This window comes from Phascolarctos cinereus, unplaced genomic scaffold (genome assembly GCF_003287225.1).
Source record: "Phascolarctos cinereus isolate Bilbo 61053 unplaced genomic scaffold, phaCin_HiC Scaffold_2;HRSCAF=192, whole genome shotgun sequence".
Lineage (NCBI taxonomy): Eukaryota > Metazoa > Chordata > Mammalia > Diprotodontia > Phascolarctidae > Phascolarctos > Phascolarctos cinereus.
The window spans coordinates 223,614,094-223,633,684 of record NW_027555625.1 but is presented as its reverse complement, the minus strand read 5'-3'; the positions used below and the strand labels follow the sequence as shown (position 1 = coordinate 223,633,684).

The 19,591-nt window shown below is 40.5% G+C and overlaps 1 protein-coding gene across 1 annotated transcript in view; it reads right to left on the bottom strand.

Moving 5' to 3' along the window:
* The window catches only part of ADCY3 (adenylate cyclase 3), a 121,534-nt gene that overhangs the window by 85,798 nt on the left and 16,145 nt on the right, over positions 1–19,591 (bottom strand). Inside the window, 1 exon segment of the mRNA XM_020983957.2 lies at positions 1,764–1,913. Within this exon segment, the coding sequence (XP_020839616.1) occupies positions 1,764–1,913 (150 nt within the window).

Here is a 19,591-nt window from a genome sequence, read left to right as displayed (position 1 = left end):
TCCAATGACCAGCCACAAACAACCAGGCCACAGGCTTATAAATGAGTCACACTCCCCTACTGAGTCACCATACCCTGCCAGAATTTGGGGAAGTTCTCAGAAACTGATAAGCAAATGAGCCAACCCTAAGGTGGTCCCCAAAAGGGCTTCCCCTTGCCTAGCTTCAAGGTACACATCAGATCCCAGGTGGCAAACCTCCAATGAGACCGTGCCCTTGCCCAACCAAACACTGGGCACTCCTCCCTCATTGGAGTTTGGTCATTCGACCAAAACTTTGTCAGTCTGTTGCTTGCAATAGCATTGGCCAAGTGTTCCATTTTAGTCATTGCAAGGTTGCTTTTATATCTTTCCCTGCACAATAATTCTGGCCAGAGACTGCTTTAATAAATGCTGTTACTCATGTCAGACCCACAGTAGTCATTCAGACCAAAAAGCCATGACCCTAAGGGGTTTGTGCCTCTGAGACTCCTTCGGCTCTATATGGCCAACTAAGGAACATCATGAAGAGGGATGCATTAAGGAGAAAAGTGTGATATCAAATAGATGCATGTGTGTATATGTATGTGCATGTGTATAGATAGAAAGATAGACAGAGATAGAGATATACCAATAAGGAAAATTTAAAAAAAGATTAGAGGGGAGAAGATATGGATACAATGACTGAGATGACAGAATTTAAAAAGCAGTACATTTGACCAAGGGAAAGCGATGTGGTTCTGGGAGTGTGAAGGGAGGATAGGGAAAACCATGCTGGAAAATAAGGCTTGTAGATGATACAGACACCTCCAATCTGTATGTCGTGAATATTTTCAAGAAGAAAGTAAGAAAGGGCTCACTGTGGTGAGCACTGAGCAACAAGGCAAAGAAATAAAACTGACTCTCTCATAACAGATAAGAAATCCCTGGCTGCCAATATGAAAGTCACTGCAGAATCAGTCATTTGAGTGTAAACTGGTTAGGAAAAAAATCAATATCAAATTAGAAGAAAGGATGAAAATGAAGAGAAAACACTGCGTGTGTTTCCACAAGCTCCAATCAGACCTGTTTTTAACCAGCTGTGGATTTTGAAAAGTGGTAAATAAGCAGAAGCAGACATTGACCATGACTCACCATTACTTGGAGAAGTTTAACTTTTCCAATGATCAACACAACAAGGAGGTCTAAAGAGCCCAGAAATAACTTCAGCCAGGAAACATTCCATCTCCTGGACAAATGGAGATTTGACACTGCCAAGTGCAACAATGGTTTAGCTCAGAGGTGTCAAACTCCAGTGGAAATGGATCTTTGGGCTGCCATGATGACTTAGAAAACCACACACTAACATCATCTATGTTGTATTTTTATTTGTTAAACATTAGCCAATTATATTTTAATCTGGTTGTACTCTGGAGTTTTGTGGATAGCTTGCAGCTGCCAATCTGATACCTCTGGTTTAGCGAACAAGTTTATTTCCATAACCCTGGGGAGGGGATCCTGTGATAGAAGATTAAAAATGGCAGTAACTCAAGAAATAGTGAAAGGCAGTTGAGGAGGAAATGAGCCTGCAGAGAACTTGGTAGGAGATGCAGTGCAGCTGGAGCATTCCAAGAACACTTATAGACTAGATGACCAATAATCAATCAGGTCAGCTCTTATCCCTAAGACCCCATACAGGTTCACCAATGTCTAGTCATCTTGATCTACTCTCCCACTTTGTCCTTTTACTAGATTCTACTGAGTTTTATAAAATCCATACATTGGTATCCCCAGTACATTAAACCTACCTGCTGCTGGCTCTGTTCCTCCAAGTTGATCTTCACTTCAAGAGACTGACGGGCTTCAAGGAAGGCCTTCCGATGCTTGCGGTCAGCCATGTAGTAGGACATAATGCCCACGACGATGGCGCACAGATAGATGATAACATTAGCCAGGATCTGTATTCCAGGGGGAAGACAGAAGAGCCAAGGGTAAGGTAACATTCCAAGGAGAAAAGTGGGGAAAGAAAAGGAGAGATGAAAGAAGGTGATGACATATAGTCAATGCAACAGTATCAGTAGATAGCTATGGCATCCTGAATCCTAGCAACATTTCTTAACTTGATCTATTAATGGAGTGCAATGGCATTCTCCTCTTCTTTCATCTCTACTCCCCTAGAATACTCCAATAGCTCCTTAATGGATATCCTTGCCTTCAATCTCTGTCCTATCTAATCTATTCTCCACAGAACTATTGATGACATATTTCTAAAACATGTCTGATTATGCCACTCTCCTGATTGGTGGAGTCTAGTGACTTCTTATTTCCTCTTATTGAATAGAAATCCTCTAGTTGACATTCAAAGGCCTTTATAACTTGGCTCCAAGCTATCTTTCCAAGGTTATTATACTTATTATACTCGTGTCCTTTATATGCACTCTATGGTCCAGCTAAACTATTGGGCTATTTCCCCTACCTGATATGCCATCTTCTCTCTATGAACCTTTCCACAGATTGTACTCCATGTCCCTGATAATAATAAGCTAGCATATATATCTCACCCACTATGTTCCAGGCACCATGCTAAGCACTTTACAAATATAATTTCATTTGATCCTCACAGCAACTCTGCAAAGTAGGTGCTATTATTATCCCTATTTTACTATTAAGGAAAATGAGGCAAACAGAGGTAAAGTGACTTGCCCAGGATCAGATATTAAGTGCCTGAAGTAAGACTGAACTATGGTCTTCCTGACTCCAGGCCCAACATTGTGACACCTAGCTGCAAAATGCTTCCTCCTTACTTCTGCATTATAGAACCCCTAGTTTATATCAAAGCTCAGCTCACATACTACCTTTTACATAAGACCTTTCTTAATTTTTCTAGATGCTGAGAATACACCCCCCCCCACAATCAATGACCTCACATTTACTTTGTGCGTGTATAAATTACTCTGGGCCGCTAGGTAGGCAGTAGATAGAGTTCTGGGCTTGGAATCAGGAAGCCCTGAGTTCAAATTCAGTCTCAGACACTTACTAGCTACATAATCCTGGGCAAGTCACTTAACCCTGTTTGCCTCAGTTTCCTCATCTGTAAAATGAACTGGAGAAGGAAATTGCAAACCACTCCAGTATCTCACCAAGAAAATCCCAAATGGGGTAATGAAGAGTTGGAACAACTGAAATGACTGAACAACAACAAATATTTACTCTCAGTGATCAAAAAATCATACTGTATTTTCAAGCTTTAACAACTTCAAAGTATAAATTCTACAAACATTTTTAAAAAAACATCGAAATGGCAATTGTTTAAAATTTTTAAATATTGATCTGTTTCTTATTAAGATTCAACATAACCACCATCTTGTGCATATTTTGCTCTAATTGGTTTCCAAGGTTTGTAAAAATGCTCATCAGCTGCTGCTGAGTTCTCATTGCCTTCGTTATCCTAGCCTTAAGAGGGACTGAAACAAAAATTAAAATTGTATTATTTAAAATTCATAAAACTAAATAAGCACAAAACAAGAATAAAAGAAATTTAATAGTTACCTTTTCAAATTATGATTTTTTTGCAAGTTTGTAACATTAATATTTTTGAAGTTAATTAAGCTTAAAACTACACTAAGACTTCTGGGATATTCTGTATATGGTAAGTCCCATCTCTGACATATACCAAAGTGATCTTCCTCAAGAGCAAGGCTGCCCCTCCTCAATGATCTCCAGGGGCTCCCTATTGCCTCTAGGATCAAATATAAATGTCCCTTTAGCTTCTAAAGCCCTTCACAACCTGGCTCCAGCCTATCTTTCCAGCTTCATTGGACATTACTCTCCCTCTGACATTCTGTAATCCAGTCAAACAGGCCTTTTCTCTGTTCTTCATACATGAAAGTCTATCTCCCATCTCCCACGGCTTTTGGCTTGGTTGTCACCCATGCATTCCTTCTTCAGCAAATCTTTCAAGACATAACGTAAGCATTTCCTTCTACATGAAACTTTACTGATCCCCACAAATACTAGTGTACTTGCTTCCAAACTACCTTACATTTATTCTTTTTATGTTTATTCAGTAGGTATTTCTCTATATTTATCTGCACTTGTTATCTTCCCCATTAGAATGTCCTTTGTATTCCCAGTACCTAGTATAGTGCCTGGCACATAGTAGGCACTTAATAATTGCCTGCTGATTATTTTGTAACCTGGACATACTACATAAAATGAGGAATTTCAGAACTCCATTCATCCATGGCGCCAACCTATTCCCTTGATTTAACGACAACTCTGAAGACAGAACCCCATGGGGCAAATTATCACCATTTAGAAGTTGGTAAGTATTCCCTTTCTGTGGCATAATAGCCAAGGCACTGGACTTGGAGTTGGAGGACCTGCTGCCATTTGCAATGCCAGATGCTGGAACAGCTCTGCAGGTCAGTGTTCTGAGAAGTGTTAAGGTGATGCTATAGTGGATTCTATATGCCCCTGGCCTCTTTGGATGCTTATAGGATGGATCAGAATCCTCTTAGTAAAGGCTTCCTATACCATCAGCTTGCTATGTATGTTGGCTTGTGAATGTAGTTTCATGGGTATATCACTGGAGTGAAGGAGGAAGGAGAAACTCTGGGCATATGGCCTTAGGCAAGAAAGTTTTGGCAAGGAGAAAATCAATGGTGTTTTCCCCTAAACTATTTAGTGGCACCAGAAAAAACCAAAAAGCTGAAAAATTTAGGTTTGAAAGCAACATGACCCAGTGGTCTCTGCCACATTTGGTTTCAGTTGGTAGTACTCTGATCTCTAGGCATTACTGCTCAGTAGAATGGAAAGAGCCTTGGCCAGAGTATCAGCAAACTGAGATAGAAGTCTCAGCCCTGCCACTAACTCATTGTGTGACCTTGGCCAAATCCCTTTCCTCTCTCTGGGCCTCAGTTTTCTCATTAGAGAAGGTAGATGGCAGGTAGAATAGGGAACCACTGAAGATTTTTAATAAGGGAGTGGGTCTGATCTATGCTTTAGAAATATTCTGTGAAAGCTTATTTTAGCAGCAAAATAGAGGAAGAATTGGAGAGGGATAGGCTGGAAAGAGGGAGATTAATTAAGAGATTATTGTAATAGTTCAAGTGAGAGGTGATTATGGCCTCAACCAGAATGGCAGGCAGTATGAATACAGAGAATGGGAGAGATTGGAAATGAAGCATCAACAAGACTTGGCATCTAATTAGATATGAATGGAGGGAGTGAAGGATAAGGAAGGGTCAAAGGTGACTCTGATTAGTGATAGTGGGTGAAAAGATGGTGATATTTTCAACAGAAATATGAAAGTTTGAAGAAGAGGTTTCTAGGGGAGAAGAGTTCTATTTTAGACATGTTGAATTTGAGGAGCCAATAGGATGTTCAGATGTCTAGCTGGCTTTGGGGATAAAAAAAGAAAAACAAGAGTGATTAAGGCTGTTTTTCATAGATCTGGGTCTTTGGGAGTCATCTGCATAGAAATGTTAATTGGACTGCTGGGAAGTAGAGTGCATACTTGGCTCCAGGCCAGAAGTCTCTAGGCCAGGTGATTCTGAGTCTGGCCAGACAGCCTAAGATGGGTAACTCTGATCTGGATGATTCTAAGCTGGATGCCTCTGGTCCCATGGGGCTAGAGGGCAACAGAGTAGCTGGAGTTTCTCCAGATGGGGATGTCCATTAACTTCCCCACAAATGTAAACTTGCTTCCCTTCCAATTACACTTCCCCTACCCCCTTTTAATGTCTTGAAATTTGAGAAATCAAATAGCTAATGTTGTTCAAATTGCTGGTACATTAGGATATGCTCACACAGGATTTTTAAGTTCAAAATGGCTCTTAGAGATCATTTAGTCCAACCTCCTTACTGACAAATATGAAAGCTTTAGTTCATTGGTCTTATGACAGCTCTCTCAATTCAATTAAGCAAACATTCATTAAAAGCTGCCTACATGCAAGGCTCTATGCTTTTGCTGAGGGATCTCTTTTCCTTACTGCTTGGTTTTTAGTCTGTTCTAAGTGGTTGAAGCTTGAGGATAAAACATAGAGGAAGAATAAGGAGAGATGCCCACTTAACTAAGAATATAGAGCTAAATTTTTATTTACCACTTGGTTCAATGGATTATGCATCTCAAAGCTATTAGCTGGTGAAAGTTGGTCTTCTCACAGCCTCCAGAGTATGTTATTCATCCCTTTATCCCTTTGTAAGGTCTATATGTAATCACTGTAACAAGTCTTGTGAAGAGATGCAAAGATTTGACATTTAGAACCTTAGGACTGCAATAATAATAGTTGATGTTTCTGATTTGTTGCTTTTCTAATCTTTTTAGTTATACACCCAGTACATTGATTTGTTCTTTCTTTCTTTCTTTTGTTGATGAGAGCATTTAGAGGTATCTTTTCCCCCCATAATGACCACACTGTTCTAAAAGTATTTGGCATCATATATGTATTCTAATGGTTTTGGCATATTGTCTCATCATTTTCTTTGATGAAGCTGTCTATAATAACTGATGCTTCAAAAGCTTCTCAGTACTCTTAACAGATGAGAAAGTGGAGGCACCTATTATAGATGGCGTTTTCAAGAAGTCTGGCCACAAAAGGATTTCTAACTCATCATGACGCAAATGGAACTCATTACCACCTTCAGACTTCCCTTATTACTGAAGGGCAACCTTTAAGTCATCCAGGTTCACATCAATCTTATCTCTTCCCTCTTCTTCACTCAAGCTCCCATATCTGGCAAGTTGCCAAGTCTCATTGATTCCCTCTCCATGACATCTTTTTCATTCATCCCCTTCTCTCTATGCATAGAGCTACTACCGCAGTTGAATCCCACATCATTTCTTGTCTGAATCATTTCAATAGTCTCTTAATTGGTTTTCCTGCTTGTAGATTCCCTCCATTTCAATCTATACTCTTCTTGGCTGCCAAAATAATGTTCCTAAAACACAGACCTACCAACAAAACCCAGCAAAAGAGAAAGAAAGAGAAATTCCATTTAAAATAACTACAAACAATATAAAATACTTGGGAGGCAGAACTTCTCAGACAAACCCAGGAACTATACAAATATAATTACAAAATACTTTTCACACAGATAAAGACAGATCTAAACAATAGGAGAAATATTAATTGCTCGCGGGTAGGTCAATCTGAGATAATAAAAAGTACAATTTTACCTAAATTAATTTACTTATTCAGTGTCATACAATCAGAATAGTTTTGTATATCTAGAAAAAAATAATAACAAAATTCATCTGGAAGAACAAATCAAAATAATCTGCTATTGGCTAAGAAATAGAGTGGTAGATCGGTGGAAAAGATCAGGTATACAATACACAGTAGTAAATGACCATAGTAATCTAGTGTTTGATAAACCCAAAGATCCAAGCTTTGGGGGCAAGAACTCACTATTTTAAAAATATTGCTGGGCAAACTGGAAAACAGTTTGGCAGAAACTAAGCACAGACCAACATCTCACACTGTATACCAAGATAAGGTCAAAATCAGTGCATGATTCAGACATAAAGGGTGATATCATAAGCAAATTAGGGGAGCATGGAAAATTTTACCTGTCAGATCTATGAATAAGGGGAAAGTTTATGACCAGAGATAGAGAGGATCACAGGAAGTATAATCAATAATTTTGACTACATGAAATTTTAAAAAAGGGGGCTGCACAAACAAAACCAATGCAGCCGAAATTAGAAAGAAAGCAGGAAAGTGGGAAAGAATTTTTACAGCAAGTTTCTCTGATAAAGGTCTAATTTCTCAAATATTAAAGAAACTGTGTCAATTTCATAAAAATAAGAGCCATTCCCCAATTGATAAATGGTTTTACCAGAAGAAGAAATCAAAGCTCTCTCTAATCATATGAAAAAATCCTCTATATCACTACTGACTAGAGAAATGCAAATTAAAACAACCCTGAAGTACCACCTTACACCTATCAGATTGGCTAACACGACAGAAAAGGAAAATGACAAATGGTAGAGGGGATGTGGAAAAATAGGGACACTAATGCACTGTTGGTTGAATAGTGAACTGTTTCAACCATTCTAGAAAACAATTTGAAGCTATGCCCAAAGAGTTATAAAACTGTGCATACCCTTTGGCCTAGCAATGCCACTACTAGGTTTGTATCCCAAAGAGATCAAAGGAAAAGGGAAAGGACCTATGTGTACAAAAATATTTAAAGCAGCTCTTTCTGTGGGATCAAAGAAGTGGAAATTGAGGGGATACCCATCAATTAAGGAATGGCTAAACAAGTTGTGGTATGTGATGGTTATGGAATACTATTATGCTGTAAGACGTGATGAGCAGGATGGTTTCAGAAAAACCTAGGAAGACCTATATGAATTGATGCAGAGCAAAGTGAACAGAACCAGGAGATCATTGTGCTCAGTAACAGCAATATTGTACTATGATCAACTGGGAAAGACTTAGTTATTCTGATCAATACAATGACCCAAGACAATTCCAAAGAACTCATGATGAAAAATGTTATCAACCTCCATAGAGGGGACTGATAAACTCTGAGTTCAAACTGAAGTATAATTTTTTCACTTTATTTTTATTGCCTTTCTTTCTTTTTTTTTTTTTGCAACATGGCTAATATGGAAATCTGTTTTGAATGATTTCACATGTATAATAGATATCATATTGCTTGCCTTTTCATTGGGTAGGGGAGGGGCTGGAGGAAGGGAGAGAATCTGGAACTCTATTTTTTAAAAAAAGAATGTTAAAAATAAATTAATAATAATTTTTAATTTAAAAAAAAACACAGATCTGATCATGTCACTCTTCTGCTCAAAAATCTTCAATGACTCCCTATTGCCTTAGGATAAAACACAAGCTCCTCATCCTAACATTTAAAGCCTTCCCCAATCTGGTTCCCACCTACCTTTCCAAACATTTTGTACTACTGCCCTTCACACACTCTATGACCACATCAATCTGACCTATTAGCTTCACCCTGAATTTGACATTCCTGTGCTGTCTTCCTATTTTTGTGTAAGCTCTCTACCCTGTCTTCTCACCTCTGTCTCTCAGAATCCCTAGCTTCATTTTATTTTATTTTTTCAAATTTTATTAATTTATTTTGATTTATCAACAATCACTTCCATATGCTTTTGAGTTTACAATTTTTCTCCCCCTTCCTCCCCACCACCCTCCCCAAGACAGTACACAATCTGATATAGGCTATACATTTACACTCCTATTAAATATATTTTCACATTAGTGAAGTTGTAAGTAAAAATTAAAACCAATAGGAGGAACTACCAGAAAGAGGAAACAAAACTCAACAGAAGAAAAAAAATGATAGCGATTCAATTTCCATAGTTCTTTCTTTGGATGTGGATAGCATGTTCCATCATGAGGCCTCTGGAGATGTCTTAAATCCTTGTAATGCTGAGAAGGGTTAAGTTTATCAATATTAGTCATCACACAATGTGGCTGTTATTGTGTACAACGTTCTCTTGGTTCTGCTCACTTTACTCACACCACACAAGTCTTTCCAGGTTTTTCTGAAGTCAGCCTGTTCATCATTTCTTATAGTGCAATAGTATTCCATTACATTCATATACCACAACTTGCTCAGCCATTCCCCAATTGATGGGCATCCTCCCAGTTTCCAGTTCTTTGCCACCACAAAAAGAGCTGCCTAGCTTCATTTTAATGCTCAGTTCAGATGTGACCTCCTACTGAAGCCCTATCTAGTATCCTTTCCCCCTCCCCCAACAGTGTTCTCGTGTTCTCTCCCTCTCTCTCTCTCCTCTCTCTCTCTCTCTCTCTCTCTCTCTCTCTCTCTCTCTCTCTCTCTCTCTCTCTCTCTCTCTCTCTCTCTCTCTCTCTCTTTCTCTCCTGAAATACCTTTGTAATGAAAATCACGGTTCATGTTGTTTCTTCACCTACATACATACACACATATATACATACACACACACCAGTTAAATGTAAGGCTCCCAAGAGCCTTCCAGTCAGTCAATAAACATTTATTAAGTGCCTACTATGTGCCAGGCACTGTGCTAAGTGCTAGGGATACAAAAGAATCAAAAGGTAGTCTCTGCCTTCAAGGAGCTTACAACTTAATAGTGGAGACAATAAGCAAACAAACATGTATAAACAAATCACATATAGGATAAATTGGAAGCAAATAAAAGAGGGAAAGCACTAGAGGGATTGGGAAAGGCTTTCCTTTAGAAAATGGGATTCTGTTGGGGTCTTAAAGGACAGTTATAAGGCAGAGATGAGGAGGAAGAGCATTCCAAGCATGGGAGATAGAGAAAATGCCCAGACACAAAGTTGGTGGAAGAGCAAGGCAGTCAGCGTCACACAGCCATCACTTCATGTTTGTTGACTTGAATGGAATGGAATTTCATTACCTCTAGGACATAATGCAAATTCTTCAGCCTGGCATTCAAAGCCTCCATAGCTCCCACTTGCCCTTCCAGATTTTTTCCATATTATTTCCCTTTACTCGCTCGACTTTCCTGCAGAACTAGACTAAGTGGTTCCCAAACTCACATTCCATCTTCCATCTCTCTGTACATTCACACGTTTCTCTCCATGTCTAAAGGTCAATCCCTCATCTTCATTTCTAAAGCCTTCAAGAATCAACTGAAGCACCACATCCCCTGACCTTGTCTTAGTCCTATTGGCTGTTAATGCTCTCCTCTCAAACTAGGGGGAGCAGCAGGAATAAGCATTTATATGGTGCCTACTATGTGCCAGGCACTTTAAAAATATTATCTCATTTGATCCTCCCAACAACCCTGGGAGACAGGTGCTGTCGTTATCCCTATTTTACAGATGAGGAAACTAGGAAAGGTTGGGTGACTTGCCCAACTTCACACAGATATTAAGTGTTTGAGGTTGGATTTAAATTACTTTGTATTTTCTTATCTGTGCACATGCAAGGCAGCATGGAATAGTGAGTAGACAGGGCACTGGACTGAGAGTCTGAAGGACCCAGATTCAAATCCTACCACAGATACTTACTAGCCGTATGACACTGAGCCATTTCTCTATTTTCAGTTTCTCCATAAGCAAAATGGGTGAGGTGGCAGAGGGCAGGGGTTGATGCAGATCATAAGACATAGAGTTGAAAGGTACCAACCTCATCATTTTACAGATAAGGAAAATGAGGCCCAGCTGTCTTTCAATTTACAACTCTGAGTCCTTCTGTATTCAAGCACATCGTACTCGGGTCCCATCTTGAGAATTCTACCCAGCTGCCCAATATGGAAATTTTTTAAAAAATCCAAATTGTCTTGGTCACAATAATTATACAGTACTGTCATGTGTGAGATACATCCATTCTTAAATCTATGAACAAAAAGAAATGTGTACTGTTTTCTTATTTCTCAAGGAATAGTAGTTATTATTTTTCAGTTTAAAAAGAGAAAAAAGTTGTTTCTTGTAGTCTGGTGTAATGGATAGAGGACTGGTCTTGGTATGAGGAAAACTTAAGTTCAAATCCTATCTCTGCCACATACTGGCTGCGGAAGACAAAGACGGAGATGTAGACGTAGACGGAGAAGAAGACGAAGAAGAAGAAGACGAAGAAGAAGAAGAGGAGGAGGAGGAGGAGGAGGAGGAGGAGGAGAAGGAGGAGGAGTACCTCTTCTTTCAGGGCTGTTGTGAGGACCAGATGGGATAATGTTTGTAAGCTTTTTGCAAATTGTAAAGCACTAATATAACTGATGGCTATGATGATGATCAACAAGTTGCTGAGGAATTGCTGATATGCCCAAGTGGAGAGAGTTTTCACTTCAAGAATTTGGTGAATTCACAGGCTCATACCAAAAACTGTTGAACTACTAGCATCCTTCACTTAAAAAAAAAAACAAAACCAAAATCTAAGAATCAGGGTTTTAAGGGACCTAAAAGCTCTAATTCAACCTCCCAGACAATGCAGGAATCCCTTGATGTTTAAGGTTTGGAAAGCACTTTACATAGATTCATATTTGAGTCTCATAATAACCTAAAGAGACAGGCACTGATAGCATTATTACCCCCACTTTTCAGCTCAGGAAACTGAGGCTTAGAAATATCAAGTGACTTGTTTGTGGTCACATGGCTAGTAAATATCAGAAGCAGGAGTCTTCCTGACTCCAGGTCTAGTATGTTATCCATTCTTTCAAACTGCCCCTCAGGTGATGATCCAGCCTATCCTCAAACAGTTGTTCTTTGAACAAAAATAATGTGTTTTCTAAGATTTGTCTCCATTCTGAAATGTTATTAACCTTTGTGGAAAAAGAGAACTGATTCATTCGGTGTAGCTCCAGGGGCAGCTAGCTGGCACAGTGGATAGAGCACCAGACCTAAAATCAGGAAGACCTGAGTTCAAATCCATCCTCAGATACTTGGTAGGTATGTTCTGGGCAAGTCTCTTAGCCCTGTTAGCCTCAGTTTCCTTATCTGTAAGATGAACTGGAAAAGGAAACAGCAAACCACTCCAGTATCTTTGCCAAGAAAAACCTAAATGTGGTCATGAAAATTTGGACATGAAATCACAAGTGTAGCTCCAACTGGCACCAAGAGGTGGAAGTTAAGTGAGATGATTTCAACTCAACATATGGAACAATTAGAGCTAACCAAAAAATGGAATGGGCTGCCTGATGAAGTAATGAGCTCCCTGTCCTTGGACATATCCAAGAGGTTGAATAACCACCTGTTAGGAGTTTTGCTAAAAGGATGCCTGTGTTGTGTAGGAGATTGCCAAAATCCTTAGGTACTTTCTATGCCTAAGATCTTGAGTAGTTTGTGGCATAGCTTATCATATAAAATGGTCTCCAAGGTCCCTTTCAACTCTACATTCTATAATTGTGGAGCTATTAGTTGATAAAATATTGGAGTCTTTTGCCCTGGAGGGTCTTTAAAAATGGAATAGATGCCCATTAGGGATAGCTTAACAGCAGTTTTGCCTAGAGACAGAGGAATAATCAACATAACCCCTGTGGTTCATTCCATCCTGAAGGTTCCATGGCACTGGACTATAATGCCATCTCTAAACAGAATTTAACAATTACTCTTACAATATAGATGTGACTACATTGTAACTCGGCCCCCCCGCCCCCCAACCCAAGGTCCCTGGTGAAACAGAAACGAAGCCACCCTGTCTAATTCCAGGTCCTCTTGTCTTAAGGAACTCAGAGACCACATTGTTTTCTACTGCCCTAGGGAAGATGCACTGTAGCATCTCTTCATTAAAACTTGTTTAGACGTTTTGGAAAATGAAAAAAAGAAAGACTCAGAGGAACAATGTGGCAGGAAGGGACCAGGGGAGATGATGCCTTTGGAGCTGAATCTGATTTTTCACAGTATACAGACGAGACCTGGGCTCTCTTCCACAGAAGTAGAGAAGGCAGAGACCTTGACAGTCTGACTTGAGCTTGCCAGAGTGCCTGAAATGCCAACTAGTGGAGTCATTTCCTTGGATTAAGGAACCATTTCCAGAAAGCACATAAATAAACTGAGATGTGTGCCTGGACTTTTGAAAGGCATCTTACCTGATGCACAGAGTGCTGGTGCTTGTTGTTATTCAGTTATTCCAGACTCTTTGTGACCCCATTTAGGGTTTTCTTGGCAAAGATACTGTAGTGGTTTGCCATTTCCTTCTCTATCTCATTTTACAGATAGGGAAACTGAGGCAAAGAGGGTTAAGTGACTTGCCCAGGGTCACACAGCTAGTAAGTGTCTGAGGCCACATTTGAACTCAGATCCTCCTGACTCCAGGGCCAGTGCTCTAATCACTGTGCCACCTAGCTGTCCAGAGAGTGCTGGAATTGGGAATAAAAAAGACCAGGTTTAATCCTGCCTCTGACACTTTGTGTCCAGCGGCAAGTCATTCACTTTCTCTGACACTGGCTTTCCTCAACTGTAAAATGGAGATAAGAATATTTACAGCACCTCCCGGGGTCTCTGTGAGATTCAGATGAGATAACAGATGTAAAGTGCTTTTTCAAAAAGTTAAAGTAGAACAAAAAGACAATTATATTAAAGGGCACCCATCAATCAATAAGCAGGTCTGAGGACATTAGCATGGAACAGCAGATCAGGAGAGTTATCAAATTGAATGGTCACATAGAAGTCCCTCGAGGGAGAGGACACAGGCCAAAGGGGGGATGCTGATGAGAGTCCAGTGGCAGGCGTGGGGCAATGCACAGAGAGAAGGGGCCCACATGGAGGCTCTGGGCAGCAAGGGGGTAACATATGAACCCTGGGCATCGAGTCTATATGGCTAGACCTCAGTCTGACAATGCTAAGAGGTCTAGGGTTTTGGAGTTCTCAAAATAAGCACTGTTTGAGATAAGTTTTTAGACGACATATATTCTATCCATGTGTAGAGCTGTTCTTTAGGACAGCTAGATGGTGCAGTGGATAGAGCCCCACACCTGGAGTCAGGAAGGCCTGAGTTCAAATCTGACCTCGGACACTTACTAGCTGTGTGACCCTGGGCAAGTCACTTAGCCCTGTTTGCCTCAGTTTCCTCATCCATAAAATGAGCTGGAGAAGGAAATGACAAACCACTGCAGTATCTTTGCCCAAATGGGGTCACAAAGAGTCAGACAGGACTGCAAACAACTGAACAATAACAAGGACAAAAGAGCTGTTCTTTGACTTTCAAAATCACAGACACAGAGTTGAATGGATACCTTAAGGATTCATTTCCTCAAATCCCTTCTTTCACTGATGAGGCAACAGGCCTAGTGAGTTGTCCAATGTCTTGTGGCAGATTAGTGCCAGAATCAAGACTAGAAGCCAGGTCTCCTAAATCCTAATCCAATTGTTCTTTCTAGAACAACAACAATGACAACTACTACACTCATATAGTACCTAGAGGTTTGCAGAGTGCTTTACGAATATTCTCTCATTTGATCCTCACCACAACCCCGAGAGGTAAGTGCTACGTTATATCCATTTTACAGAAGAGAAAACTGAGGCAAAGAAGTTAATTGACTTACCTACAATCACACAAAACTAGTAACTGTCTGAGGCAGTTTTGAACTCAGTCTTCTATCCACTGCACCACCTAGCTGCCTGCTATAACATATTTTATGAAAAGATGGAGGGTTCTAGCTAGAACATCAATATCATGACAGGCTGTGAAGTATAGCTGCATCAAAACTTCATCTAAATCTATATTATCCTGAATCCTCCCAACCTCACCTGATCTGGGGATCTAACCAGGGTGAAGCCTGGTTAGGACTCGAAGACCCCGAATACAAGGAGCTGTAAGTTTTCTTGATACAATGAAAAGAGTACAAGCATATGTGTTCAGATCCAGTCTCTGATACTTACCTTGGGCAAATCATTTCAGTCTAGGCCTCAATTTCTTCATCTAAGCTGAAATGGGAAATGGGAAAATTCCAAAAACTGGGAAAATGGGAAATGCTGGAGGGGCTGTGGGGAAACAGGCACATGAATGCACTGCTAGTGGAGCTATGAATTGGTCTTAATCATTCTGGAAAACAATTTGGAACTCTTATTCCCAAAAGTCAGTAAACTAAGCATACCCATTGACTCAGTGATGCCACAACTAGGACTATACTCCCAAAGAAATCAAAGAAAGAAGAAAGGGACTCACATATACAATAATATTTGTAGCAGCTCTTTTTTTGTAGGGGCAATGAAGTAGAAATTGCTGAACAAATTATGGTGTGTGAATGTTATGGAATACTATTGTGTTGTAAGAAATGAAGAAAGGGATGGGTTCAGAGAAATCTGAAAAGACTTGTATGAACTGATACAGAATGAAGGTTGCAGATTCAGGAAGATAATTTATATGATAATGGCAACAGTGTAAAGACAAACAATTTTGAAAGTCTTTAGAACTCTGATCAATGCAACGATCAACTACTGTTACAGAGGAATGATGATAAAGCATCCTCCTAAAAGATAGGAGATAAACACAGATTGTAGAATGAGACAGATATCACTAGGCATGGCTAATAAGGGAATTTGTTTTGCTTGACTATTCCTTTTTATTACAAAGATTTTGGTTTTGGTTTTTTGTTTAAGTTTTCCTCTGAGGGAGGGGGAAATAGTTTTGTTCATTGAAAAAAAATCAGTACTTAGCCTTTTAAAAATATGTCCTCATCCTTAAATAAGGGGGTTGGAAAAGATTTCCTCTAAAGCCCCTTCCAGCTCTTAATCTTTTTTTTTGGCTAGGCAATGGGGTTAAGTGACTTGCCCAGGGTCTGAGGCCACATTTGAACTCAGGTCATCCTGACTCCAGGGCCATGCTCTATCCACTGTACCACCTAGCTGCCCCTCAGCTCTTAATCTTTGATCCTATGACCTGCAGCCAGGGGAAGCAAAAGGGTTTAGTCTTGTCAGGTTTGACTTTGCCTTCATTTCCTAGGACATCCTTTATTCCTTTATTTGTTTGTATTTAAAAGCTGATGTTGACATACTTCAAATAAGCCTCTGCTGTTATACATTTCAATTGGAATTGCCTCTGTGGGGCCTCCCCAGGGCCCATGACCGCATGACAGGATCTCCTGAGGCACCCCTGCCCAGGTGATACCACAAAGACCAATGCAGGGACTTTACTTCTTGAAAGAAAAAATGGATAAATGCTAAAAGACCAATGGAGCCAGGGCTTTAGTTTTAATGTCCATAGGCTGCAAGCTCCAACCCTATGTTAACATTTTAAAATGTTCTTTCAACATCATAGGCATAGGCAGCACTTCATGTTTTGAGTTTGCAAGAGGCTGGTTTGTTTTTGTTTTTTCCCCCTTGGGTACTTCATATAACCATAAGAGAGGCTGGGCAGCCGAGCTGCAGGAGAAAAGCAGCAGATGCCAACAGCACCAACAGAAGGTGTCAGCCTTTCCCTTACTCTGAGGATACCTGCAATCAATAGATAAAAGCAGGGAGAACCAGAGCCTCTGGGCTTCTGTTTCCAACCTGTCCCTACACAATGACCGTAGAACATATTGCATCAGCAGAATGGAAAGAAGGGTCAGGCCAGACCTCTTCACAGAACAGTGCAGCTCCTGGGCACCCAAATATTTCTCTTTGAGCCCCCCTGTCTCATATGTGTTCCTGGAAAAGTGTATTATGGTAGGCCATGTTTTAAGCTGCCTGAGGCCTTGGGCATAGAAAACACTTAAGATCTTCAAGCAAAGCCCGGATGCCCCCTTGTCTGGTGGGCTGAAGTGGAAGTTAATTTGGGGGAATATGTTGCACTACTTAGTGGCTGAGGCTCCCTCCAACTTGGAAATATGGCCTCAGTGATGGCTCCCTGTCGCAAGGTCAGTGACAGCTGCATCCCTGAAAAGGACTGGATCCTTCCCCTTTTCTCCCAGATGTGCCCGTTTCAAAGGTTGAGGGACTATGGCAGTCAGAGGCCATGGAATCCTGATATTTTCCCTGTAATTAGAGAACACTGCCACCAACTGAGCCCTGGTTATAGGCGCCTTGTGACCACATGACCTGAACCCCCAGGCTTCAAACAAAGCTATAATCACTTGAGAAGGAGAGAAGGTTAGGGTCTTCATTAACTGTTGGTATGGAGAGGATTGTCTGTACAATGGTTCCCTTGACAACCCTCACGGCTTTGAGGATCTGCTTCTTTCTGATACACTGATTTAGCACAGTTCAGCTGCCAGTTGTCCAAACTTCTACCAGAATAGAACCTTTTAAAATGATGTTGAAGTAGAAATAGAAATTTAAACTAGATGAGTTGAAATATGGCAATGGTAGATAAGGGTGCTGGAATCAGAGTCAGAGGACTTGGTTTAAATCCCAGTCCTGGTACTTACTGCCTGCATGATCTTAGGCATAGGTCACTTCAACTCTCTGACCATTAGTTTCCTCAATTGTAAAATGCTGGGAAAGGCCTTTTTTTGTTTGTTTGTTTAGTCATTTTTCAATTGTGACTGACTCTTCGTGACCCCATTTGGGGCTTGGGTTTTTGGGAATTTTTTGGCAAAGATATTGGAGTAGTTTGCCATTTCTTTCTCTAGCTCATTTTACAGGTGAGGAAACTGAGGCGAACAGGGTTAAGTGATTTGATCAGGGTCACACAGCTAGTAAGTGTCTGAGGCCAGATTTGAACTCAGGAAGAGGAGTCTTCCTGATTCCAGGCGTGGTGCTCTATCCACTGCACCATCCAGCTCCCCCCGGGAATGGACTAGATGACCTCTAAGGTTCCTTCTAGCTCCAAATATATGATCCTGAGATCCTCACAACAGCTCTGAGAGGATGCAAGTACGAAAGGTACTGCTAGCCCCATTTTACAGATGGGGAAACTATGATTTAGACAGGCAAATTAAGTGACCTGCCCAGGACCTCACAGCTCATGCAGTGTCAGAGGCAAGATTTCAACTTTAGTCTCTCCTGATGCCAAGTCTATACTACCTGCCACCAATGAAATAAGATATCAGAAAGATCTTTACAAGCTGCAGATTGATATGCAAAAAAGTATTTTTATGCTACGACATTAAGTAACACTGGCATATACTTCCCTATTTTCTTCTTCTGTACTCATTCCCAGCCCCCAGAACCCTCATACACAGACATGTACTATAATACCTCATCTGGCAACATTAGCTACCTGCAACACAGTCAAGAAAAAGGCCTTGAACAGTGAAAATAGATGTCACAAAGCCTATGGATTACAGAAATAGTCTCTCTCATTTCATATATAGGCAGTATATGTGGTGCAATGAGAACATTGGCCCGAGAGTCAGACAACCTGGGTTTGAATACTTATTGCCTGTGTGAATACTTACTACCTGTTTGACTTTTGTGGGGCAGTTCCCTCATTTACAAAATGAAAGGGTTGGATTCAGTGACCTCCATAGTCTCTTCCACATTTCTAGGAAGCTTTTCTTACATAGTTTCCCAGTCATAGCAGAATCATAAGTAGCAAATTAGAACAGGAGGCTAGAGCTTCCTAGAGGCAGGCCTTCACAGATACTAGAGAGAAGTCAGCTTGGCTGAAGGAGGAGACAAAAAAAAAACCCAACTAGAAAACAAACCAGGAAGATTCAAAAAAGCTGGACAGGGCCATTAAGGGTGGGGGCATATTGTCCTTATGTCTCAAAGGAATCCCTGGAGGCATCACTATGTTGTAGCCCTGTCCAATAAGCAAGACACAGAGCCATCAAGAAAGGATCCTTGGTGGTCAGCAACATCCATTTAAGAAGGCTGGAATGGGAGGGTGTATGGGATACACTGGAGAAAGAACTCCATTAAAGTGGTTAAGATCAAAGTTTAGGCACTTAAATGACTAAGCTTCAGTTGTTTGGAAAATTCACTTAGGAGTTGGGAGATGAGATTGAGAAGTTCTAAGAGATAAAGGGAGCTGAGAGCTCATATCACATAGCCTGCTTCTCAGGAAAGGAGGAGGCTGCCAGTAAATGAGAGGCAGTGTGGTGCAGTGGATAGAGGAACAGTCTCAGAATTAGGAAGACCTGGGTTCAAGTGTTACCTCTGACTCTGTCAGCAGTATGGGCCTGGACAGGTTACCTATCAATGATCCAGGAAGCTCTCTAAGGAGAGAAGGTACTGACCTGTTTTGGTGTAGAGTTTTCCTAATGGTCCATCATCAATCAGAAGTTCAGTTAAAAGAAGAAATTCACTTACAATAGCTAATTCCTCAATGAGGCCAGATTAAT